General features: G+C 40.7%; 1 protein-coding gene across 1 annotated transcript in view; it reads right to left on the bottom strand.

Moving 5' to 3' along the window:
• Window positions 1-27,104, bottom strand: part of xpo4 (exportin 4) — a 59,804-nt gene that overhangs the window by 19,074 nt on the left and 13,626 nt on the right. The window contains exons 7-8 of the mRNA XM_042426058.1: window positions 17,548-17,660; window positions 6,533-6,690 (exon numbers count right to left, since the gene is read on the bottom strand). Coding sequence (XP_042281992.1) covers window positions 6,533-6,690; window positions 17,548-17,660 — 271 coding nt within the window. The remainder of the gene's footprint in view (window positions 1-6,532; window positions 6,691-17,547; window positions 17,661-27,104) is intronic.

The following is a 27,104-nucleotide window of genomic DNA, read 5'->3' as shown; positions in this document are numbered from 1 at the left end:
TATCTGTATGGGTCAACCAGTCATCCAACCACGACCAGGGTTAGACGCTGCCAAGCTTTAGTGATCTGGTGTTGGTACTGTACCAGGAATGGAAATAAATTCAATGAGAAACTGAAAGTGTGGTATTTTGGTATTTGTATAAAACCCAGCCTGAATTAAAATAAGTCCAGATATATACAATTAGTGCATGCAGTGGAAGACCATTTAAAAACCATTTAAAAACACAGAGGTTGTAGATTAAAGTTTAAACGGTGGGTCATTGCACGGTTTAGGAGCCGCTCTCTGGCAAAATAGTTCAAAAATATAGGCTGGGGCCATTTCATGCTTTAATTGATCAATAAAATCTTAAAATTGTATTCTGAGAGCGACTGGAAGCTGAAAACTTTCTGATCTGTGTGAAAAATAAGTCTAGTAGTTCCGACATTAGCTCCTTCAGCTGTAGATTGAAGTATTTTATTTAGTGTTTTTCCGATCAGCAGATTGGGTGTGAAGAAGGGAGGAAGTAGACTTGATCTTAAACGTTTTAAATTTTTCCTACAGTGGTTGAATTAATAAAAAGGGAATAATAAAAAAACAGATTGGAGGTCAAAATCCAAGGCTGGACCAGCCTGGATGTTAGCTAGCTGAGTAAAATGAACTTGATGTTACAGGGGCTGCTTTAATCGACTGTAACTCAGATTTGATGCAGGAGAGCTTGGTGTTAGATGAAGAAATATATAGAGTTGAGGAGTCTTGTAAGTCAACGACAGGCAGTCATGAGTGGATAAAACTTGAAATCACAGTGATGGAAGCATAATCTGATGACGTCCAGCAAAGGTTGCATCAAGTTCATATAAAATCTGCATTCAAATTGTTCTGTGAACAATTTAGAGGCAAAACAGTGGAGAGAAATTGTGATCAAACAAGCAGCATTGCAGTGACAATACTAAATGAGCCCACATGTTCCTTTTCTTCTACTGCAGAAAGTAAATAAGAGCTTGGCTCTACTGCAGTTTGGCATTACTTGAGAGAAAGGAGAGAACATTTCCCTTTTCATATTTTAAGCTTGTACAGGATTTATACAGGTGACTCTATTGAAACAAACTTTTAAGTGACGGCTGCCTCACCCTGCTGCTACTGTAAAAACAAAGCAGTAATACTTTTTAATGCATTTTCCTGAAGATCAAAACACACCGATTCCCTGCACCACACGCAGAAACAATCAATAGCCTCCAAACAGCCCCCTGTGATGCAGGCCACATGCTCACACAACTCATAATGTTTCTTGGCAAAAGATCACAAGCTCCATTTCTTCACATGACCTCTATTAACAAGCAGGCCACACAAAAAAAGAAAATCACAGACTGAGGAGGCGCTGTGCTTCTTTTTCCTTAACGTCAGGTACCTGCCCACATCCATTCCTATCAAATACCAGTGAAACCACGTCAGTCATCAAACACCTCTGCTGTTACTTTTGAAATACATCACTAGACCCTGTTTGAGGTCTATGTTTCATGTCTGTAGTTCACTTTATTCATCAAACTTATTGACAGCAAGCTCTCTTTTATAAGCCCTGATTACGATACATTTTGGTACAATTTGGTAATGCTTACTTGAAACAAAGCAGCTGAGTCAGGACCGAGCGTAAACAGGCTTAAGATAACTGATGCGTTGCTTCTAATTGGAAGCTCTGATTACAGACCCTCAAATCAAAAACACCACTGTTGTGAGATGTGGTGATAGAAAAAAAGGCTAAGAGAATGTGAGGTATTAAGAAAAATTGGTTTTGAGTTGAGCTTTAGGGATGAAAAACATGGGCTGCATTTATTTCTTCTGCATCAGAGCTCAGAACAGCCGGGTTCAGTACTGCTCAGTAAGGGGATTTACAGCGAAATAAACTGAGCTCAACACTGGAGCACAAATACAGTTTATTCGAGTGGAAAGCTAGTTTCTTTATGAGTAATGAAGACACAGTGATGCTGAAATGAGGGCAAGAGCTTACTTTTTTTTGTCAACACTCCAGAATTCACAATGTCACCAGACAAATATACATGTAGATCACAGCTTAGACCGTCTGACTGAGACTGAACACACAGGTTAACAAAGACTCTGATTTGAACCAGTCAGCCAACGTTTCAATCTATATTCATTTAACAGATTATCCTCCTCAATCAGAATATCTGCAAATGTATTATGTAGCTTATTTTCTTGTTATGAAAAAAAGTGTAAAGGCATTCTTTATCACTACATGTTCTCTTCACTGTGATTTCTTATATTTTGTGTTGTATTCATAATTTTATATTGTGATATCAGTGTACATTGTATTACATTAAAATGCCTTGGAAATCAATTGAGAAACTGTCCGTCTGTGGCTTTTCCAGCAGATTATCCAAAAATAATTTTAATAATTCAAAACCGTGATGAAACAAATTCTACCAATAAATTAAAATCAAATATTTCCATAAAGGTTCATTTATTTGTCAAATTGCCCACAATGAGATAGCGACACCTAGCTAAAACTAATGTCGTCTAACCCAACAGGCCTGCAATAATATAATACCTTTATAATGTAGAAGGATAATGTTCAGCTTTTGTTGAAATTGCATTATAAGAATGTGTTAATCCAACTTAGTGGTCATTTTGGAGGCTGTAGTTTGTGGTGCTGTTGAATATAATGACACATGTTTCTAATATTTCATCCACTCTATTATTTATATCAATGAGCGGAAAAAACACCTCTCAGTATATAACCACAATCAATTCAACAGCACCGCAAACTACAGCCTCCAATATAACCTCAACACAAACTGAACATAACAACCTTGATGAAGGTAGGTTTTATTAGAGGGCTGTTGTATTGCACTGCATTCGTTTTAGCCATGTTGTCATATCTCATACTCCTACCTAATATTTTCTAAATACATTTTTTTTTGTTGATGCCTCTCTGCTGCTTGTAATTTATGAGCAGGAATCAAGAATCCACAGTTACCAGATGGGCTTCTATTCCACTAAATATACCAGATTATTTATATGTTTCAATAGCATTAAGGTTCATTAAATTCTGCAGCATTCCTAGCTGGAATTGAAATAGTCCACATCATATTCATCATCAGGGTCAGGCAGCTCTATATTAGATTAGATGACTAAATGATTGTAGAATTGTTTCAGTGTTTCCAGTGGTCGCTAGTGTTGCTTTTGCATTCCTGGTTGAAAAAAAAAAGTCTGTGAGAAGAATAAAGTCTTAAATGTGATCCACTTGGGCTTAAATTTGGTTTTAGAGGAAACAGAGAAACATAAGTTCCTGGCTAACGATTTGTTACTGAACTGGAGGACAGGATATTCCCTCTCCAGCCAGTCTCCCATAGGGCACGCAGATGCTAGAATCAGAGGCCATTAAAAACAGACTTAACAAGCAATTACTTCCAGTAAATAAAGCAGAAATGGCACAGTGCAGTATGATTCAAACTCCAACTGCTGACGTTGGCCTCCACCACTTGTTGAGTCTCTGAATTTAAGAAACATAAAATCCTTGAGATGCTGTACTGCAGGAAGATAAACTGAGACTGTAGCCGGTGGCAATGTAACATTAACAGTGTTTACTGATTATGCCTTTTGGATGCTATGATATATAAAGCTGACATGGACAGCAGACTGTAGGGGAAAGCATTCAACTTATATTAAATGCACAAAAAGTCATCTAATAGAGTTGCAGCCCAAAATTTAAATTGTCTCTAAGCTTTGAAATAATTTTGTTACTAATCTGCTTCTATTTATCTACAAATCTTGTGTGGATTGATAGAGCTTTAATAAATGAAATCAATAAAGGATAATGGCTTTCATTATGTGCCTCAACATTATACCTCATCAAAAGAGAAAGAGACCCTAATATTTAGTAAATTTAGTCTAAATTCAGTCCTTTGCCTTCATGTGATTTATGTGCCCAGAATGTTTTTAATACATCCCGGCACAATAACATTCATATAGCAACAGCAAAGCTAATTTAGTGTATTGTAGTGGGTGTGTAATAGCCCCTGCATCCCCGGGGAGCTGCTTTCACTTGGCAGGTTTGAATCAGTCCCATCTGTTGTTTCTAAAGCCTCACCTGTCAGTTGAGTGGAAATGACTTAAAAGGTTTTGCAGATTATCAAACAGAAGGCTTTCCAAATTCTCAAAAGGAAAGCATGAGAGAGATCAATGTGATTGATAAAAACTGTTGGATAATAGCTGGTATCAAGTGAAATAAAAGTGCTGCTTTGAAAACAATTCTCTGTTGAGGGGATTTACATTTGAAAATCTAACTGGTCCCTGCTGTGATAATTTGGTTGCTTGATGATGATGCTTTTTTGATATCTCAATCTTCATTCTGTGCAAAAATGAATTCTAAACTTCAGCAGAAGCTACTATTAGACTTCGGCAGTCTGAGTTTGTCTGATCAACTGACGTTGTTTTCTGGCTTCACTACAGTGGATGGATATTAACACAAAGTGGGAATTATGTACTAAAAAGAGTAGCTTTGAAAGATCCCCACTGATTTGACTAAGCAGACATTCAGACTGAGAGAAAAAGCCCTGCATTAAAACTACACAGGGGGCTGCGTTGGTGGTGCGCCAGTGAAACAATGAAATCAGTCTGGTTTGTAATGGGTCCATTACTATGAAGGCTTTTCAGGCACAGCAGTTTATAATACTCTGAGATAGGATTTTACAACTCTGGAAAGTTATCAAAGCAGTAATTAATTTTTCTTTCATTGTGACAATCACGAGGTAAACAGCAGAAATGTGCTGTTCATATTACTAAGTAATGGACCAGGAAGGTGTGTTTGGATGTATGTGATTTAGAGGACTTCACGGGTCCACTCAGCTCTAAGGAACCGAGACCCAACCCGGGTCCAAATTCTACTCAGTCTAATCGGGTCGAGTCTCCTTTTACTGCCGCAGGTCTCAGGTCTGTATGTCAATATGTGCAATACCTGAGTGGATCCTAACGGACCCGAGTGTATGCGGTACCAGCTCTGATCATGTGGTACGTCACGATCATCAGAGGGCAAAAAAGCGTTCTGAGTGAGAGGAGAATGTAAACTGTGAAGTGAAGAGAATCGACGTGAGGAACAAGTAAAAGGAAAAGTAGAACAAGGAAGTAAAAGCAACTGGAACATCAACTGTTTACTCCTGTTTTATGTTAATAATTGACAAAGATGAGAAAAAGGTTCTGACAAGAGAACTGAAGACCAGCTTATTTTAGAAAAATCAATTGTCTATAAGATTTATGCTGTTAAATGAATTTTGGAGTTTGATTCACAGATATTACATTTATTATTAATTCATATGAAATAAAATAAAGAGTAAATAGGTTAGAACATTGCTACAGAAGGTTTTATTGTTGGTACAGGAGGTGGAATTAAGTTACTTTTAGTTATTATATTATGTTATAAATCTGTCTTAGAAACAAAAATCATTTGTTTATATGCTTCAATGACTTTACATTGATTCTTAGGTCATTGCTATTATAATATTGCTGCTCTTTCCTACCACGGCTGCTTGTGAATTGATGGAATTAAGTGATAGTGCATCAGGCTGCTGTCGGTGTTTGTGTTCTCTCTGTTCGGGTCGACTGCGTTTTGGATCAGGTCTGTTATGTTCGGATCTATTCGGGTCAGGCCTGGCAGTGCTTGGGTCCTGCTCAGGTCGGGTCTCTTTTTTGATAATTTATGCACATCAGGTTCAGGTAGATTTTCCACAGGTCCGTTTCGGGTCAGGTTATCATTTTGGACCTATGAAGACCTCTAAAGTGATTGGCCACCGCAGTGCCTTGCTTGATGATGTGTTGTGTTGCCAGCGGCTCTTTTGCCAGACGACCCAGCGTTTTTTTTTTTAATTTTTCTTTGCCTGAGCCTTCTGTGTTGACAACTGGACTAACACCATTCAAAATAAATGAGCTACATTTTCACACAACCTCACATTTCACCTGTTAGAGTTACACTGTGCTCATTCAGTCATGAAAATCAAATGTAGAAAGGGTTCCGTAGTCACCGCAGTGACAAACACCATCACTGCTTAATGAGCAAACTGAAGCACATAATTTAAATAGGATGCCAAATAATAATCAGTACTCTGCAAGAACAACCTTGTAATTTCATAGAAACAACAATTCAACCTATATTATCATATTATAATAACCAGAATAACACATGATATCTAGTCTGATATTACAACAGCTTATATTAATATACTGCTGGGAGAGACTGACACAGTAATGCTGAGTAGACAATCAACCAGGGTGACAGCAAAGTCTCCTGTCTAACAACTCTTCATCTAGAACATACGGTATGACTGAGTGTCTAATAATACTTCCACAACTAAGTCCATTTCTTTTACAACTGGCTCTGCTACTGTTACAGTTTGTTACGACCACAACACAAGCCCTTACACTACTACGTATACTGTTACTAGTATGACACCTGTATGAATAGTGATAATGCATTCTGCTGCTATATCTACCACCGCTATAGCCGCTGTGACAGACTGAATGTTTTCCAGCACGGTGACACACTGACCCGTTGATCATGCTGAGCAGACCCTCCACCAGGTGGGCCAGGTAGGAGATCTGGGCACTCTCGTCGGGGAAAACGGGCCCGTGCATGGAGGCCAGCTGGGCCAGACACTGCAGAGAGTCCTGGGCCATGTCAGAGTCCTCCCGAATCTTCCTGTGCACCTGGAAGATAAGAAGAGAAGACATTCCTGTCTCAGTTTGTGTTCTTTTCTCTTGTGTTCACCAGGTAAAGAAGGGGACTCGGATCAAGTCAAGGGTTGAACTTTAGTAGTTTGAATGAAACGGCACTGTTGGTGATAAGTGCAGTGGAAAAGGACAGATGGACTAAAAAGTGGAGAGATTCCTGCACATTGTGAGTCACTTTACAATGCACTGGAAAAAAAACCCAAAAAACCCCAGATAGTTTCAGTCTTGTCTTCTTGTCCACCTGCAACATGAGAACAGAAAACAAGAGGAAAGAAATCAGAGCTTTCTGCAATTCTTCTAAGTTCCTTCTTAATAAAAAGGCTAATTGTCAAGTAAAGTTATGTGCATGACTGCAAAGCAACTAGCCGACATTCCCACCTACAGTGCCTTATATAAAAGACAACACTAGAATAAGCTAAAAATGAATGTTTACAGAAAAATGAGCATGAACATTGAGCAAGGTGCTTTTAAAAATGTGAAAGTGAAAGCTTTGACACATGTGGTGTTTACTCAGAGAAAACATCTGTAATGGCTTCACACAAGTCAGAGAACATGATCACCTACAGAGCAGCAACCTATTCAGCAAGGAGACATTTGACAACCAGACTGTTTAAACACGTCTCCTTGGGTCCTCTGTGCCAACTGTATCATTTTCCAAAAAAGGTCTGTAGAATTAACTGGCATCTTATGCTGTCTGGGTCTGAATTTGTATTGTTGATTCTAAATTTGAATCGAGCCCTCTTATTTTTTGTGATCTGGGTTAAAAATCTGAGTTCAGAAGTTTAATCTCTACATTTGAAATTAAAGTTTTAAATTAATATGCAAATTACTAAATGTGATTTAAAATATGTGTTTAAAATTCAAGTGCAGTTTCATCTCAAATACACCTACATTCAAAATTACTGCTTGACTCTCCCGACAAGTTCAAGCACACAACATGATTATGAGGTCTGTTCATACAAAGCTGTTAGCTTGTGGCAGCATGTGCACATTTAGGATTGGTGAATGAATTATGACACATGCAGATCAGATATATTAAATTATTCTTCATCTTCTGCCTTTTGAGTCCAACTGAAATCACATCTAGTCATTCCTTTTTGCAGTCAAAATAATGTCAATGTGTTTTTTTTTAATTTACTGTTAACAGTATTTATTTATTTCTAAAAAAGAAAAAAAAAGGTTTCTTGGGAAAATATTAAAAAGGCTCCTTTTCTTCTCACTCCGCTGGAGGGGCGTGTCAGTGTCTGTGTTTGATTGACAGCAGCGGGCAGGCTGAGTTCTGGTGGCACTGGCAGAGCAACAAGAGACAAATTAAATAAAATTGTGCTGCAGCCTACATGTCATGGGCAGACGGTGTTTTGTTAGCGGTGGCATTAAAGACTAAGGACAACACAGGCATCTAAATGAACCAAAGTGACATTTGCAGGAATGTTTACATCCTGTTTAATGCGCTGCAGCTGAGCAGCTCAGTGCACTTTTCCACAGTGAATGTTTGTTTGGTGGCTCATTCAACGAGCTAATGTGCAGAACTGCCGTCTGGCTCAGTGTGATGTCTGCTCTGCCTATGATTGAACATCACAATCAAGATTTGATTGGTTGTATGGAAATAAGGTCATCATCTACATAGAGAACTAATTATATTCCTCCTACCATGAAGCCAAAAAAATCTAATATAAATTTCTCTCTTTTAGTTTCTTATTTTTTCCTCAAAGGAAAACACAGGACATGTGCTGTACAGAGCAGAGCATGTCAAACAAATGACTCCCAGTTTGACTGGGCACTGAAGCAGATTAACATCCCCTGAACACAGTGCGGGGAGGGAATTTAATCTAGAAATGTTCATTTTGCCCTGATGTGTCATTGAAATTAAACTGCAAAGAATACCACTTTGAAATAGAAAAGTCACAGGCCAAGAACGAAACGATGAACCTGCCTCATCCTCCTGTCACCACTTTCAAAAACAGATCCGCTGATACCAGGCAGGATTAATACTCACTGGTGTAACCCACCACCCAGCAAGCTGAGGCGCAGCAAAATGGCGAATTGATTTTCAACACGTCTGTCAGATACTGTGACCCCGGTCTCAAACAAACAGTCGCTGAGCTCGTCTGAGCGCACAGACAGCCTCAATCAAACCCGGAGAGGAAAGATCCGACTCCTGATGGGAAAGGTCTGCTAGATTCAGTCTCATCTCAGTTCTGAGCAGCCATTCAGTTGTGGGATTTGGGGGTTTGTCGATGCTGAGCCGTCACACTCTGACAAGGGAAGAGGCATTGTTGGTTTCAATTGTGTACAAAGACCCAGACACACACACACACATACAGCGAGATAGAAGCAGTAATAGCGCTGCGAGTCATCACAGCCTCTCAGCAACATGTGTTTCCACTGACGGTACTATGCGGACGTCTGGAGCTCAACTGCTTTCCTCCTGTGAGCTGTGGCTCTCTTCTCAGCCAGTCCGCGCTCTTTCCACTCTTCCTTCTTCTCTTGTTTCTCGAACTGTCATCCTCTTAAATCCAGAGTGAATGCTTCTTCAGTGGCTCTACAAACTATGCCAGCGCATGGCTCCATTACAGAAGCAATCAAACTTTCAACCTCCCTCTCTTCGATGGTTCTTCCTCCTCCTCTCAAATCCTCGCCCCTTCTTACTTCCTCCACCAAAATTCTTTCTCTCTGCCTCTCCCCACTCCTCTTGCCTCTTCTCTCTCTGCTCTCCAGCTGGTGTGCCTGGTTGGTCGTATGCCACACTGCTGCCTGGGAAGAGATCTCAGATGCTAACGTAGCGTAGCCACTGTAGTCCTTCGGTGCTGCTGCTGCCCTCTTCCAGAGCGTGAAGTCATCCTCTGGAAGCGCTCAGCGAGAGGAGGGGGGAAAAGGGGGGTTGCCGGGTGAGTGAGTGAGAGAGAGAGAGAAAGGGAGAAGGAGGGGTGGGAGAGGCAGCGCAAGGCCAAAGGATTGAACAGCGCGAGCTCTGAAAAAGCAGCTGCACTAGCGAATGATCCATGCGATGCCAGTAATGTCAGTCGCCTTGAGTCTGACTATAGTTAGAGATACACAACGCATGTGTGTGTGTGAGTGAGTGTGTGTGAGTGTGAGGGGAGTGGGATGGATGGAAGGAGAGAGAACAAGATACAACAATATGAAATATTTTGAGAACGCAGATTGGATGACAGCAGATTTTGCACACTGATTAATCAATGGATTTGGTGTCAGCGGAGCATTAGTTGCTGCTGTTTGTGCCATTGTCATAGTTGCTAATTCAGTGCTGATTATGTTTGCTCTGGCAGTGGACTGTACTTTATGTCATGCTTTATGATGCCCTCTGGAAGCTGGTGACTGTACTCAGTCACAGATTGTTCCCCTCTATGATTGTAAGTGGACTGTGTGAATTGGTTGTTCAACAAAAACCAACAGGGTAGTGAGTCTTCTCTGGTCAAACCCCCTTTGACTGATCTCGTCACATCAATTTCAGGAGCAGAATCTCCCAATTTAACTTTTATGTATATATTAATAATTTAAGCTGAAAGATGAATGTAATAGTTCTGCACCATGGTGTCCAGAATTTGAAGCAAGTAGGTCATGAAAAATAAGCTCTGCTGAAAAAAGAAGACTACACCTGTTATTTCAATGTGTCAGATACATATTTCATACCTTACACTGCTCGTCTCCTTTTCATTATGTAGTTAAATGTTGTGAACATTCATTAATCTACAATTCAAATCTGTAGTGATTCTACTTGCTCAGCCAAAAAAGCTGATTAAAGATGAAGTGATTCTTTGAGTTTAGTCATTTATTACTTATGTTATTTAAAAATGTTGAAAGCTAGAACACATATAAGGGATTTGAAAAGCAGATCCAAGGAGGATTGTGATTCAATAGAATACTATTGAACCCCAGCCCTACCACAGACACATTTTGGTTGGTAGCAAAGAAATATTGTGGTTCAATACACAGCCCTGTTGAGGAGAAGGAATATAAATGGGGAGAAAATAAAGGGAGATAAGTAATGAGGGAGAGAACCACTGAAGAGAAGAGGAGATATGAAAAATGAGATAATAAAAGGGAACGAAGGGAAGGAGAAAGACAGGTGGACAGTGAGGAGAGAGTGGAGGAAGAAGGATGATGAGGAAGATGAGAGATCAAGAGAGAGAGAGAGGGGGAAAAAAGAGGGGAGACAGAGCGACAGAGAGAGGGGAGTGGGAGACAGAGAAAGGCAGGGAGAATGAGGAATGATATTTATAGAAGGAGACAAAGCCTGGTGTCTGTTTCCTCGGGGGGCTCAGAGGCTCATCTTTCTGTTTTTTCAAATCAACACTGCGCTTCCAACTTATTGTCTTTCGTTCACTCTTTTCCACCATCGCTCTCCCTCTCTGTCTCTCAGATTGGGTTACAGTGTGCCTGCAGGCCGGGTCAGAGGAGAATCAGCCTCTGCTGCAGCCTCATCAGTCCCTGCACTCCACACTGATTGTGTTTACTGGGCAAACACAAAATGCTTTAGTGTGTGCGCGCTCTTGTACTTCTATCTTTGTGAGGACTAGATAGCTTTATAAATCATAATATAGTACATTTGGGAAATTCAACCACATGGGAGTGTCTTCGGGAAATCCAGTGAGTGTAATGGTGCTTAATCGAATCACGATTGTTGCAAAAATGCTTCAATATCGCCATCAAGCAGACCTCCTCGCTGATTTGCAACATTGCTCACAATAGGCTGATACAACCAGAGATATTACAGGAATAGCTACCTCGGTGTCAACGGCATAGCAATATCTCACTCTGTTGACAGATTTTTTATAGTCTCAGATTATATACTGTGCATTTCTCACTTCTTCTTCTTAAAAAAAACAAAAAAAAAAACAGTGAGAGTTGAGACGAGGGCTTTGGGGTTATGGTTAGAACGATGTTTAGATTAGGGTTTGGATTAGAGGTGGATTTACAGTGTAGGTTTATACCTACAGTGCAGGTTTTGATTTATAGCATAGCATCGGATTTCACCAAATCGCAGCACCACCGCAACATTACATGGAAGTTACGTATGTGACCGAGCTGTAACTGTGTCTCCATTCTTCCAGTCACTGTGTCATAAGAGTGGGAAGGCTCATTACTGACTATGACACTATTCTGTGCTGTATTTACATTCTTTCATTCGCTGTAATAAAGGGCAACAAGTGGGCCGAAGTTTTGCAGTGCTAGATGTGAAACAGAGCAGATAACTGAGCCTATCTTGACTTTCGTGTTCTCTTCGCTTTCAACAAGCTTTACTGGCGTCAGAAACTTGCCGCCGTAGCCTTGACATGTACTTACACTTCTGAGGAGGGAGATGTCTGCTACAGTTGCTACGGCGCAACCTCACAAATATGAATTCAGCTTTAGACATACAGTATAGTTGTCAGAGTCAAGGTAAGGGAATGTATTACGTCAGTGAAGGTGATCAGAAGTATAGACGTACAAACATTAGTGCGAGTGTGTAGTGTCTGTCAACGTGAGTATAATTGTGGATGTGTACTAGTCTTATGTATAAACTGTGTGAATGTGTGTAAGTGTGTCTGTAATGTTACTGTAGTGTGTATGCACATGTCTATTTGATGGGATGAAATAAACCAGATGTGTCTGACAGTACTGCACGGTTGCGTGCGTTTGTGTACACACTCAATCACAATTTAAATGCTGCTCTCTAATGACTCGCAGCCATACTGAAGCTAAACTAAAGACAAAAAAAATATGATGATGAGGCCAAAATTAGACGTTTGGTGTGTGTTTCAGTTTGCGTGTGTGTTTTTTTTTGCAGTGGGGATGTGCGCTGTGATCACAAGGTGTTAAAAGGACAAAAGCAGAGTGGTTTTTATCTTGAAGGAAGCCAACAATCATCGAGTTCTAGTACCTTTTCAATCTCCCACGGTCCATTTATTCCTAAACCCTGTCTCACTGTCTTGAAAATTGCATTCTCCTTTCACTCTCTCTCTAAATTGTATATCTCTGTTCCATCTTTTTTTCCTTATCTCCGTAGAATTATGTCCGCTTCTACACCTCTTAGGCGCCTCTTGTTTCATTTTCGTCTTGATTTTTCTTCCAACTCTTCTTTCTTTCACTCTCTTCCCATCTCTTGTCCTTCTCCTACTCCCTTCATCCATCTTCAAACGCTCCTTCTTTGAATCTCAGAGCCGTAGCTGTCACCAGCTGAAGTGGAAAATAGATGAAACCTTGAGGGCCAGAATGACACTTGGTGGATTGCCAAAATGGCTGCTACACGCTGCATAATTACTAAGCTGATTTCCACAATATGTGCTCATCCTGTCAGTCTGAGGTGAAATGCTGGCCTCAAGCCTGGTTGGGACTGATAGCTGTTAATAATGATCTGACTCATTGGTTTGTAGATTCAATGGGATCATTGTAAATGAACTCGCAGACTGAGCTGGAATCTTGATAATGTTAATCATGTTTGATCCATCATCTAACATCTAGATGGTTAATAGGGGCTAATGGCTCCTCTCATGCCCGCCTCTGTCCCAATCATTGGCCAAGTATAGCGGAGAGTGAGCTAGCTTAATTGTTTTTTGCTATCCTGCAAATTAAAGGAAAATTTCAGTTTATTACAACTTAGGTCTAATTTTTATGATGATGATCATGGTAACAATATACTCACCATTGTAATTGCTGATATTTGGGAGCATAGCGACATCGCTACAACGGCCAGGTGGCCTAGGGATTAATGCACTCACCACAAACTTAAACCGCCCCGGTTCCCGTCCAGCTGGGGACCTTTGTTACATGCCATTCCCCATCTCTCTCTACTCTCATCTCTCCACTGTCAGCTATCTAATAAAGGCAATAAAATGCCCAAAACACAAAACAAACAACAAAAACATTCCTATGACAAAGAGTGACACGACCAGCGGTCATACGATCTGATTACCTAAATAACTTTAGTTGAAGATCCAACAAGAAGTGATCACATCCACAATGTTGGTAATAATCCCGCAACTACAGCAAGTACGGAAGGTCAAGTTTGAACGTTGGTCTGTAAACAATGATGAACAATTTGGGTCATAATTTCAATGTATGCCTTTGTTATCTCTTCTCTTTTTTGTCTTATCATCTGACTGCTCATGTTTCTTTCCCCCTCAAATTTCTTTTTTGCAGTGATGTCCCTGTGTCTCAGCAGTCCAACAGTTTTTATTACTGATGGAAATAATGGTAAAACTACAGAAATAAAACCCAAGTTGTCATAAAATGGAATTATTCTTTATTTTCTTTTTTTTTAATGAAAAACATGTAAATGTGTGATGTGAAGTTTCTAGTCATAGTTTCTGATCACTAATCAAACCTTGTGGCTGCAGAAACTAACAGCAGCTTCCTGTTAGTTCAAAACACTAATCAGTGTGATCAGAGAGTGCTGGAGCTAGTTAATGGGAGAGTGACAGACACCCACACACAGAGGGACACAGACTCCCCAGAGACCCTCAACAGGGTGATGTGTGTGTGTGTGTGTGTGTGTGTGTGTGTGTGTGTGTGTGTGTGTGTGTGTGTGTGATGGGTGCTGGGTTACTGTGGTTGTTAACAGGGGCCCCTAATCCTGGGGCCGGGCTCTAATCCTGCCACTGGTCTGTTGTGGACTGTGACCCTGATGGCGCGTGTCTCTGTGCACCCCCTCCATACACACACACACACACACACCCTGGCCAGCACGTTACCCCTCACAGCTGAGGAGACACAGCAGCTGAGACAGCAGAGGACCCCGTTAAATTAAATAAACACATACACACATACTATACATGGAAACAGGTACAACATAGATCTATGCAGAGCATACACACAAACACATACAGTACACAAGCTCAGATTGACACGGTCCCCCAGAGACAGATATGTGCCAACACACACAAAAATGCACACAACACACACACAAAGACAGCTGACAGTGCCACAGCAGCCTTACAATAACAAACAGTTGAGCTACTAGAAATACCAGAGCAAGAGATGAGACTAGAGGCCTGAAAACTGAAACCAACACAAAACACATCCTGCAGATTCCAGCAGCAACAAGAACCAACCGAAAGATGGCAGAAATTTTTATTCATGCCAAACTGCCGGGATTGGCCAATTCAATCCTTGATTAGGACTCTGTGCTTTGTATATCAGACCCCTGATTACAGCCGCTGCTTGAAGCCAATTCCAGTTATTGATGATTGTTATGACTAAATTCACAAAGCAATCAGACAGAAAACATTTTCAGCTGCATGAAAAAGGCTTACATTTATAGTGTCAATGAGTGATAAATATCAGGCGCAGGGGTGGAAAAAACTGCAAATAAGCATCTACAGAGTGCCCAACAAAACACAATTACTGTTACCATTTCTTGCATTTCACTGCATTCACCCCCCCAACCAGTCCCACTGAAGGCCAAGTATGCAAACAGTCATCAAAATGGCACTTAATCAAAGCAGAAACAGCTTTAGATTTGGTACAGAGAATACATGTTTGTTCATCTCTACAGTAGCTTTGTTTTGTCCATTTAATCCAGACGGGGTGCATAAAGCAGATAACCACAAAGTCAAACAGCAACAGAGACACCTGAGGAGCTTTTTATTCACAGAGAAACAGCACCAGCTCAGACAAACCACAGCTGATAACAGTGGGAGCTGGGCTGCAAAAAGCATGTCTTAAACCAACAAGCCACATTCAACCAACAATATAAATATCCATCACCTTAAAAAAATCATTATGAAATGATTGAATGATCTTACAACGTGCACCATGTTTGTTCTGCATCTTACTAAAAGTGTTTTTACAACTTAAAAACATGTGATTCCATATTCAAAGAGAAGGCTCTCTCAAACACAGAAGATAAGCAGGTGTGTTACAGAGCAATAGGAGGTAAAAATACTTCAAAATAAAGTGCTTGAAACATGTTTTCTAAAGTCGTTATTCAAAAAGCAATAACAGACATATAAACCAGAGCTTCCCTCCAGCATCTGTCAAACATTACATGCACTTCATGGGATGAACACAAAAACTACTACCCCGTTATTTAACACTACTTCCTGATAAAGTCGAACACAAATCAAGCCAGCAACTTACAGCTTTTAATAACAAAAGAAGAAGACACTTCATTCATCATTGTAGGCGTACGACGAAATTATGTTTGGTAAAACTCAAGAGACCAGCAGCTTTAATAACACTAGTCACAGGACTTACTCTGTCTCTCTGAATCTGAGTTAAGCCTCACGAAGACTCCAGGTAGAGATGGTGCTGGAGGAAGAAGTATTTAGTAATGAACGTGTGGTACAGTAGTATTTAGTAGCAGAAGATTTAGAGCCCTGAGAACATCGAGACAATTTCAAAGCCTACAGCAAACAGCTAGCTGATCGCTGAACTGTTTATACAATATGTTCTGTGCATGCATGAGAGAAAATAACTACTGAGTAATGTGTATTTGCACTCCTCTGATCAAACAGACTCGTCATATACTTGGTAGATAAACTGACAAGATGATTTTTTTGTTTTGCTTGGCTCCGTGTTGTTAGTGTCAGGGCCCAAATGTATGTGAGTGGATCAGACTTTGGCAACGTGCATGCGGTTGGTAGAGTGAGGCAGGACAATCTGGAAATAGATACGGAAGTAGTAGAGCTGTGAAGCAGCAGACAGATAAAAAGGTAAGGGGTAGCGGAGCTGTGCTTGGCAGAAAAAGAGCTATAGTGACTGAGCATTCACTGGAAAGAAGCTTTTGGCAAAAGGAATATCAGAAATGGAGCAGCATCTGGTAATATATAGAGGGCTCGGTTAGTGCAGCAACAATTCATATTTGACAGACGTGCTTTAGGTAGTGTAGCAGTATTTGGTGACCCGAGGCAACGAGTGCAGCTGTGGAGTAGACGGGTGGAAGACAGGTGGGTGGTTGTGATAGCGGAGCAGGTAGTGGTAGTAAAAAGGCCGGGGCAGAGCAGTATACGGCGGTAGACAGCTGAGAGGTTGGGTAGTGGAGCAGTATCGGGCGATGTACAGCCAGAGGGTTTGGATAGATGCTGAATGGAAGAAGAGCTGACTGGTTTGTTCCACACTTCTCTTCCACACCGTTTACTTAGCCAGCGTGGGCCGCCTCTTTAAACACACAAGTCACTGCACAAAAATACACATTTACTTCACTGGGCGGTCCTCTAACAGTAACACAATAACACGACCCCACTGCAAAGCACCCATAAATCTACTTAATGGAGCGTCCAGGAAACCGACAAAACCAGTAAAAACTTAGATGTGCCAAAAAGACGAGGTCAAGTGACATTTCTTTGCCCTACATGAAAAGGCAAACTGTCTCTCTTTGTTTATCATAAATAAACCACCAGCTAGAAGTCAGGAAAAAAAATAAAATGAAGTAGTAGTAAGGGGAAAGCAGGACACAAGAAATCTCTAATGGAAAAGTATGAGACAGGAAGACCTTGACTTGGGATAAAAAATCTGAAGAGCGACCTCTGTGACAGAAGGATATGGATGAATGGATGGAAAACAGAAGGATTTAGATAGATAAATGCAGATTAATTGACAAAACTAAACATACAGTATGTCAGGAAGCAAGGCGTCTGCAAGTTTCCTCAAGTAGATTCAATTAAATTGAATTATTTTACCCTTGCAATGCTGTTTAAAATGAAACGGAAGACTTCGTTTGAAAATGAAAAATCAAAGCCGCTGTGAAAAACTGTGCAAAAAAAAAAAAAAAAAAAGCGCAACATGGAAACTGAACACTTTTTAATTTTAAAACGATGTGAAAATAATTCTCAGGACCTGCAGATAAACTACGAAAGACAAATAAAAAACAAAAAGGACAAACAAGATACTTACAGTGAAGAAGAGGTCCATGACGCGGGTGTCCAGCAGCGCTTCCCTCCAGGACTCCGTAGGCTTGAGCGTGACGTTCTGCGTGGCCTCGAACATGGCGATGTAGTGGCGCCCCAGTGACCCGCCGCCAGTTAAGGCCAACAGCAGCATGAGAAAGAGGAGGAGGAGGAGGAGGAGGAGGAGGAGGAGGAAGATGAGGAGGAGCGCCACACACAAAAACACAGCAGCTCCTGTCACTACGCTCCCTTCTCAATGGGTATTTTGGTCTCTGTGGCAGGTCTTGGGTTTCTTGTGGCTCGCAGCAGAAACTTCTTAGTCACTTGTTAACTAACTCACCCTCTCATTACCTCTGTGGATCTTTATTACGCAAAAAGCTTTAATTTCTCTTACCCTCCCCTCCTTTGTTGCTTTGTTTTCTTGTCCTCCCTCACTTCTCTTTCTCCCTCGTCAGCTCTTCATCTGCCAGTTTTCAACCCGCAAAAGAAACTCTTGCTTTCTTTCTCACCGTTAAAGCCTCTTTTCCCTCTCCTCCTTTCCCTCCAGCTTTTTGTCTTTTCCAGTCTTTACCCTCCACTGACACCCTTTTGCCTTCTTGTCCTCTTGTTCACCTCTCTTCCTACCAGCACTCTTCTCTTTTGCACACTCAGATTTCTCCTCTCTGCTTCCTCAAGACCTTAAACACCCAAGACACACTCTCGCTGCAGCCAATCTGCGCTGCTCTGCCTCTGAGTCCACTCCTCTACAAGATGTCCTCGAGACTCCTTACTGCCCTGAAACACTCCCTCTCCCTCCTCAGCCAATCACCACTCACTTTGTCTCTTCTCTTGAAGGCTTTCCAAGACCAAAGCAACTTCTCTTTGCCCCCATAACACACATTCCAACACTTAAAACTTCTATTACACACTTTGCTCTTTTGCCAACACTCCCTTTCTCCTCTTGACCACTTCCCAAATCTCTCTTTACCCTTCACAAGATGCTGTCTCTCTTCCCATACGAAACACACTCCTTATTTAAGACTCCATCTAAACCCACAACACACACACACTCAGTCTCTTCTAAAAGCAATAAAGACTTTTTCATCTTAATCCTTTTCAAAACAGCTCTTTTCTTTTTTTTTGTTTTAAACAAGTCTCTTTCTTTATGCCCCCACAACACACTTTCTCTCTTCTCTTTATTGAAGACTTTCTCTACACCCACAAGAAGCTTTTCACAAACCCACAACACACACACATTCTCCCTACGCAGCCACAACACTTCCCGTCATTCAATACTTATTCACACACACACTCACAACATGCTCTTTCCTTGGCTCACCAAGAACAAACCCTCGCTCTCTCTCTCTCACACACACCAATCAAAATTTCGTTCCTTTCTTTGAACCACTTTCACAAGTCCTTCCTCACTCAGAAAAAAAAAACTTAGCTCCTAGTCTTCAAAGCGTACGCTCCTCTCAATCTTACCTTACTACAGAAACGTTTCTATGCCCAGCTATTCAAAACTCTCTTCCCTTCCTCGCTCAATCCTCCTCCGTCACATGACTCAACAAAACAATCTCAGGACATTTTACAAACCTCTGACCCCTTCGTTAGTCATGATACTTTCTTAACCCCCCTTTATTTCCTGTTAAGCAGCTTTTAGGTTGGAAAACAGCAAAATCTTATTCCACTCTGTCTGACAGTATCATGGACATATTTTGTACCAGGTTGAAGCTACAGTATAGTTTTTACACTGACTGAGATATTCAAACTAGGGCTGCAACTAACCATTATTTCTATTATCACTGAATCTGCCAATTATCTTCTTGATTAATAGTTTAGTCTATAGAAATGTGAAAAGTGCGTCTTCAAATGTCTTGTTTTGACTGACAGTTAAAAACCCAAATAAAGCAGCTAATTCTCACAATAAACAAGTTAAAAGCATTTTTTACATAAACTATTAATAGATGTGCTAAATAGTTGTCAATTTATTTTCGATTAACTACTCAATTGTTTTAGCTCTAATTCAAACCCAAAATCCAATATGTTTTATGGCTGCATCACTCCATCAAATAGAAATATTATAAATTTCCTGCCTGTCACTTTATATACATTTCTCCAAACTTCAACCCGACTCATCTGGTATCTTTAGAAACTTTGAAATCTTCAATAAAGATCACATAAAGTGCTGTGGCTTTCAACTATGTCTGGCTGCACAGCATGAGTTTGTTATGACTGACAACATGTGGCTCAGTGGAATATGAATTATTGTATTGTTTTCTATCCAGGATACTGGATAAAAGGATCATTCTGTTACACTTACTACCAGTAATTACAATCTTTATGTTAATTTGTGATGGTTATGTTTCAATATATTCTGCATATGTTGATTTGCAGCTTGATGCTTGTAAAAAAAAAAAAAAAAAAAAAAAAAAATTACCATCTCATTCTTTCTGTCTTCCATTACCCACACAAAACTGTATCACTATCCTGTGGCTCGGTGACAGCAGGAGGGGGAAACTTCCAGAGGAATGTTTGATCAAAGCCAAACAGCGGCAGAGGCCGGCGAGGTCACGCATTGCTCCGACACCAGCCCACAGTCACTCCCCATGCACACACCCCACAACAACACACCACAGTACACTTTTCGGCACAAAAGTTGGCACCTGTCTAAGGGTCTGTGGGATTGTGTGTGTGTGTATGTGTGTCCGTTCAATGCTTGGCTTTCAGGCCTTGTTAAAAATAGTCGTGGTGAGGCAGAAGACCTCTAACTGAACTTTTCTGAAGGGAGAGGGAATGAGAAAGAGATCAGAATAAGTAAGGAGTATGCTACGATATGACTAATTTTATGTTTCTGTATTTTTTTTTTTATACTTTCTGTACTTTCCCTCCTTTCGCTTGCTTTTAAGTACTCTTGATTTACAACTTTCACGTCTGTCTTGATGTTGATTTTACTAAATTAACCAGGTTAAATAAAGACTTCTATGAACTAAATCAAATCCCTGCATGTTAAGCATTCAGACGAAGATAAAATAGGCAGGAAAGATACAAGAGGGGGGGGGGGAAGTAAAAGAGCAAGTGGATATTAACTTCTAGAACAAGTGGGACTGAGCCAGTCTCGCAGCCTGCAGACAGAGGCCGTCTCCTTTGGGAGGGACCACCTTGGTGACAGAGGTTGTACAAACCCTCCTAAAGATCATATGACTGAGAGAAAACTCACAAGAGACCTCAGGAATGATAACTACACAACGACATCGACTGCTTAACGCAGCCGGACAGAGACATAAGACGGGTCTGACAGGTTTTTAACAACAAAAAAGATGCAAACACTCAAATTTAAGGGGATTAAAAAAGGGAGAGTTTCATCGAAATAGATTAAAGAATGTTTGAAACCTTTTGGATAAAATTAAGAGCAGAAATGAAAAGCAATTTCAATATTAAAAAAACATTTTCAAATTTTCTGCTTGACTGGGTTTATTTCTCCAAAAGGTTAGCGCACAAAGAAAGCTCATCATCTGTGAGACCTCTAAAAACACAGCTCTTTAAATATGTTAAACACAATATTTAAATTGTATTGAAGACTATTCAGGCATTGAGTTTAGATAATGGAATTTCAAACATTTAAGAGGGAACAATGAGGACTTGAGGTGAAACATGTTTACTTCTGTACCGTTTAGCCTAGAAGATAAGATGACCTTTAGCATCAAAGTGGCTGAGTGACAGTAGAGTACTACAAACTGCCTGATGCCAGAAAATGTTTCTAGAGTTAGGAAGGCTGCTGGCAAATTAGCAAAACATAGTTCCCAAATTCACTAATTATTCACCACATAACATGTAGGTAATAACATAGATCTGATGTGTTTCTGTGTAGTAATTATTCCACTTATTCACAAGTGTTTTTCTAAGTTAAACATCACACAGTTCTGTGACTATTACAAAACCTTTATATGCTGCCCTGAAAACAAATTACATGATCTAAAATTAAAGTTTAAACTACTTCTCCTGATTGTTCTGTGGCTTCATTTTAAGCTGTATATATGTGTGTGTGTGTGTGTGTGTGTGAGAGAGAGAGTGTGTGAGTGTGTGTGTGTGTGGGGTATACATGCTTCAAGGATGAGTAATGTATGCGGAGTGACTAGGACATGTGGCTGTGGTTTGGTGGGTTTTTAAAAGACATCACCTGCTACTATCTCAACCCTTCCAGCGGGCTCAAGAATAACTAATGTGACACGTCAATTTTCCACTGGAGAGATATGACGGACTGACAGATAAACAGACACACACAAGAACACACAAACACATTGGACTGACCTAATACACAGGCAAATGCAAAACCACTGACCACAAGAGTTTTAAATAAAACACAAGAGAAAAGATTCACACAGCCTTAGTTCTCACGCGCAGTTGCCAAATTTGCAAGAGCATAGACATATAAACACATGCTGTAATACCTTAATTAACACCAGCCACCGGTCAAATGCCAATAAAACTGCTACTGCTAGGTTTGTCTCATCCACCAGCCGGAGAAACAACATTTCAAGTTTAATTTCCTGTCCTGATTTTTCATTTTGACCACAGACCTCTTTCACCTTCTCATCTTTAGTAACAGACACTCGGCCGTCCAGTATTTATGGTTTTGCATGTTAACCTTAGCCCAGGTAGTGTGCATCGACATACGGCTCCACTTCAAAGCGTCGGGGAACATAGTTGCAATAAAAAGTCATCATTCTTTCCTTCATGGGTTGTAATTCAGCAATGCGTTGCTATGCATAAACTAACCACATGGTTACAAAACAGCAAATGTGGGCTGAGCCCTTTCTGAATGCACAAGAGACGCTGAATTATGTTGACCGCAAAACCAAACAAAATATGTCGACGACAAAATCTTAATCTTGTAATTTTTGTGGGTGTTGATTTTGGTACCGCATGCTACCAAAAGTGGATTACCCATTAATTAAAAAGTTCAGAAAGTACATGCTCAGTGCCATCACGGATTTGATTTGTGTCACTTGTCACAAAACGGTTGTTAAAAAGGACAAAACCAGCATGTTTGCACCATGTTTTAGTTCCTTAACTAAAGCTCAAACGTTTGCAGACTATTTTCCAATGCATTCAATCCAGATTTACATTTTTGAATGTATTTTTCAAACTATTTCTGGTTGCTACTGGTTTCTATTAATTTTTGTACAGTAAATACAATCAATTAGCAGACTCTTGAAACATTTTTTTTAAAAACGTTTTTTGCTCTTTTTCCCCTCTGTCTTTCTGGAGAAATTGTGTTGGCTGTGTTTTGTTCACCTCCTTATTGAGGACATCTCATTTTAGCTTTTTTGGAGAAAATAATTATAACTTTCTACCAGAGTGCAATAAACAGTGCATCACAAAATGGTACCTTTACTGATGCAGGGTCATTCAATTTGACTTGAAAAGTCTGCGCTGTGTTACCTCAAAACAATAATGTAACTAACAGAAATGAATCAAGGCTCAAGCAAGTTTCAAGAGTCCAATAGATGCCTGGAACAGTAAAAAAAACCCATAAAATTTCAAAGACAAAGAAGCATGGTTTACAAACTGTAATGAAAAGTATACGTGATAATTAGTAAATGAGCTAAATCATGCAATACCGCTGGTATGGTCCTTCAAGCCATTCGACTAGATTACGACTAATCTAATTTGACTTCACACTTCAACATTTCCAGTTTCACTTTCCATTTTTTTTAAAGCACTTAACAGATCAACCTGATTATATTTTCATTACTGCTTTAAATACCCAACAACAGGACTATCTCAGTAATCTGAACATTTTGCGAGCCTGAACGACCTTTGTGTCTGAGGGTCGTGGATTAGCGAGCTTCTCCTGTATCCTCTATTCATTATGGTTGATCCTTACTGAGGATGGTGGTGCTGCACAGGAAGACTGGGCTGAGCGTCTGCCAGCGGCTGTGCGAGGAGTGCAGCGCTATGCTAAGGCGCGTGGTAGGGTTTAAGTGATATATCCTGCCTTAAGTCTCCCCTGCAGCCTCGCCATGTGAAATAACAGTCCAGGAATACCTCCTCACTGGCCCACCCCCTCCCTTCTCTTCCCTTTCCTTTCCCATTTCCTTCGAGTGTTTAGCCCCCATCTGTTTAGACAGCAGTTGTCATTAATTCTGCCTCTACTGAACTGAACCAATCATATATCAATAATTCCACGGTATCCGATGCCAGCTTGTTTTTTTCCGAAGGAGAAAGTGATAATCTGTGTATAAAGGTGGTGATTCAGACCTCAGGTTGTTGGATATGTGTTGGATGTTTAACCTATACACTGCATCCCTCCTTTTTATTCCAGTAACATATTACATGTTTATTAATGGTTGTAGGAAGAGAAATGAGGACATCTTGGAGGGGAAAATATTAGTATAATAAATATTCAACTGCCTTCATTTAAAATGACAATCTGTGAGATTCATGATTTGTTTTTCTTTTTTCTTGTTGGTAAGTGCTCCATGATTGCGACTGGTGCTCATGCCAACTCCTTTGTTATTGTTCGCTGTGTCTGAATTACGTGACGAGTGTAAAATGCACCATGTCTCCTGAAACATTTAAGTGTCAGTGTTTAGAATTGCAAATGGAAAAGCCTTCATGAACTGGTCTGTTTGAATCAGTGCAGCGAAACAGTAGAAAATGGACACGTGTCAAAGATAACTACTGTAAATCTCACATAATTCAGAAAATACATGTGCTAACACAACGTCCATCAGCATATTACCCGTGCTTGAACATGCTCCTGAGCATCTGTTTAGACAGTAGTAGTTGAAGATCCTCCATACAGGTCAGGGCCAAGGCAAACATCCAGCATCAGCTTACACATTCCTAATCCTAACCTTAAACTGAGGGCCAAAATGCCTATAAATTGACCCCTGAACAGCTAATGAGAATACTGAGCCAGGCCGAGGCAAGTGTGGGGCTGACAGCCGTCTCTTCGACACAAGAATAACTCCTCATAAGGCTGTTGGGGGTAATTACTGCTCAGAACCTCATGCCGCTTATTACGCCTACTTAAATATAAGAAAAAACTCCAAACAGCAGAAGTCTGCTCTCTTATGACTAAAGTTTATATGTCAACAGAGAGATATAGAAATTAAATCAGCAGTTCATCAGTGAAGGAGGCGGTGAATGCCATGCTTTAATTTGAAACAACTTGAGTTTCTGTGAGCTGATATACCGTGAAATCTACACATTCCTTTCTGGTGAAGAAAACAACAGGTGGGAGAAAACTACATCGGAAACTGCTGGAGAACAAAGTGCCACCGGCTTTTATAGCAGCACATTTGATAGACATGAATCTCAAGATTCCCACAGATGCCAAAGACATCTAAACAACACAAGACAGATCCAAATATGTTGGTTAACGCGGCAGCATTGAGGCAACAGAAGGGATGGAGGGGTGATCTATCTGTCAACTCGGACAGCCATTTACAGCACCTGACCGCCGTCGTAGCCTCAAGGCCTGACCGCGACCCTGGCCAGTGTCAAGCCTTGTGCCGAGTGACACGGTGTCGTACAGACGCCGGGGAGCGTGCACCCACCAGATGACACCAGAGCCAAAGGGCCGAGGTTCAGACGGCGGCGAGGACAGATGACACGCATGCCGCTCGGTTCGTCAAAGGGAGGGAGGCGTTTTAAAAAGGCTCTTTGAGCTGGTTGAGGAGTGTGTGAGTGTGTGTATTTGTGTGTAAAAGGTGGCGGCTGTCAGCCACGCAATTAAGGAGAGGCCCCCTGACACCCATACTGGCATACGTTCGCATCACATCACACAGGCACAGGCGTGTTGTGACACTTGCAGACAGGCGGCTACACTCATTCAGGCTTCCCAGCGGTCTTCATCAATCTGTTCTCCTTTTCAACAACAGCCTAGACACTAAAGACTTCACATACACTCACATGCACACAGAATTTCAAGAACAGCACTTCATTTGAGAATTTATATGTTATTTCTATGGCCTGAGACAATCCATTCAAGATTTGTGACAACTCAGCATCAATAAACCAGACAATCACAGATCTATTTTCATGCAACTAGTACCATGGGGAGACCTCAGGTTACTTAGGAATCATCTGGCTACCTTCATAGTCATTTACATTTATTTAATGACTTTGTGAGGGTGTCTTCAGGTTGCAGACAGCCGCCATGACTAATTCTTAATGCTACCTAAACGAGGTAAATGTTAACGTCAATATGTGAATATAATCAGGCTGAGAATGCTAACATGCTAGTTAGCACTAAAGTACAGCTGAGGTTGATGAGCATGTCGTTAGTTTTGCAGGTATTTGGTAAAAAACCAAAGTAATGGACATGTTAAAATTTTGACCCAATGATGGCGCTAGATCTGATATTTGATCATTTTCAAGCCCACAGTAACCTGCTTTAACCTCATATCCCAAGTTCCCTTAGAGGTATGGAAACTGTGCTAGTGGCTACACATCCATTCGCATACAACAATAAATCACAATTACACTGTACACTTAATTACACTGTACACCTAATACAAACATGCACACATACATACACACACACACACAAAGGACTTTAAAGTGCATCTTTGAGAACACACACATATCGTGCCAGGCATACCAAGGGGAGCCGAGGGCCAAGGCAGGGTGGTGGGCTGCTGGAATGATACGGGGATGGACACACAGACACCTCTTTGAAAGTGATACATGGCCCTGGCTGGCAGCAAGCGCCACTCCAGATCCCTTCAGACAGGCAGAGAGGATGCCAGGCTGGTTGGGATTTAGGCCGTAATGAGCCCGGCCACACACACACACGTGCGCGCGCGCGCACACACACACACACACACACACACACACACACACACACACACACACACACACACACACACACTGTTCCTAAGTTCGCTCAACAATGCGGCCAACTGCAAAGATAATATGGAAGTGTGCACAAGAGACGAACTACAAAGTAAAACTGATGGACAGATATGCATTCCTGGTATCGCATATTTGTAGAGACACACACACACACACACACACACACACACACACACACACACGAGAAGCAATGTGGATGGATTTGCCATTATAGAGACAACACATACTCATCTACACAAAACAGTCATGTACATTTACGCAAAGATATAAACGTAAACACAAACAAACACACTTGTGAAGACATTCCACTGACTTAATATCCTGACATTAGCACGACCCTCTTCTCTTAACCTGAACCTCTGCCACATTTTCAAAGTGAGGAGGACGTTCAAGACATTTGTGTCCTGATACTAACATTTTCCTTGACAACACTTAATTTGTCTTTTGTACTTTTAATCATCTAAAAGTAAATTAAATAGAGATCAGTTCAACAATAGTAGATGCTTTACAACATCAAATTAGGTCCATTAGAACAAGCAATGTAAATGGAGAGATGATAAATTATAAACAAATATCTTTAATTATTTGGAAAGCAGCAATTTGAGGAACATGATTGTTGTAAATCTTAATTTCACTGTAGCTTACTTTCCTCTGAGTAAGTTGAAGTTAAAACAATGTCAGTACAGTAGACACGGACACTCACTTCTACTCAATTTA

Source organism: Thunnus maccoyii, chromosome 11 (genome assembly GCF_910596095.1).
Source record: "Thunnus maccoyii chromosome 11, fThuMac1.1, whole genome shotgun sequence".
Lineage (NCBI taxonomy): Eukaryota > Metazoa > Chordata > Actinopteri > Scombriformes > Scombridae > Thunnus > Thunnus maccoyii.
Note: the sequence above shows the minus strand (reverse complement) of the source record. Positions and strands in the feature narration are given on the sequence as shown.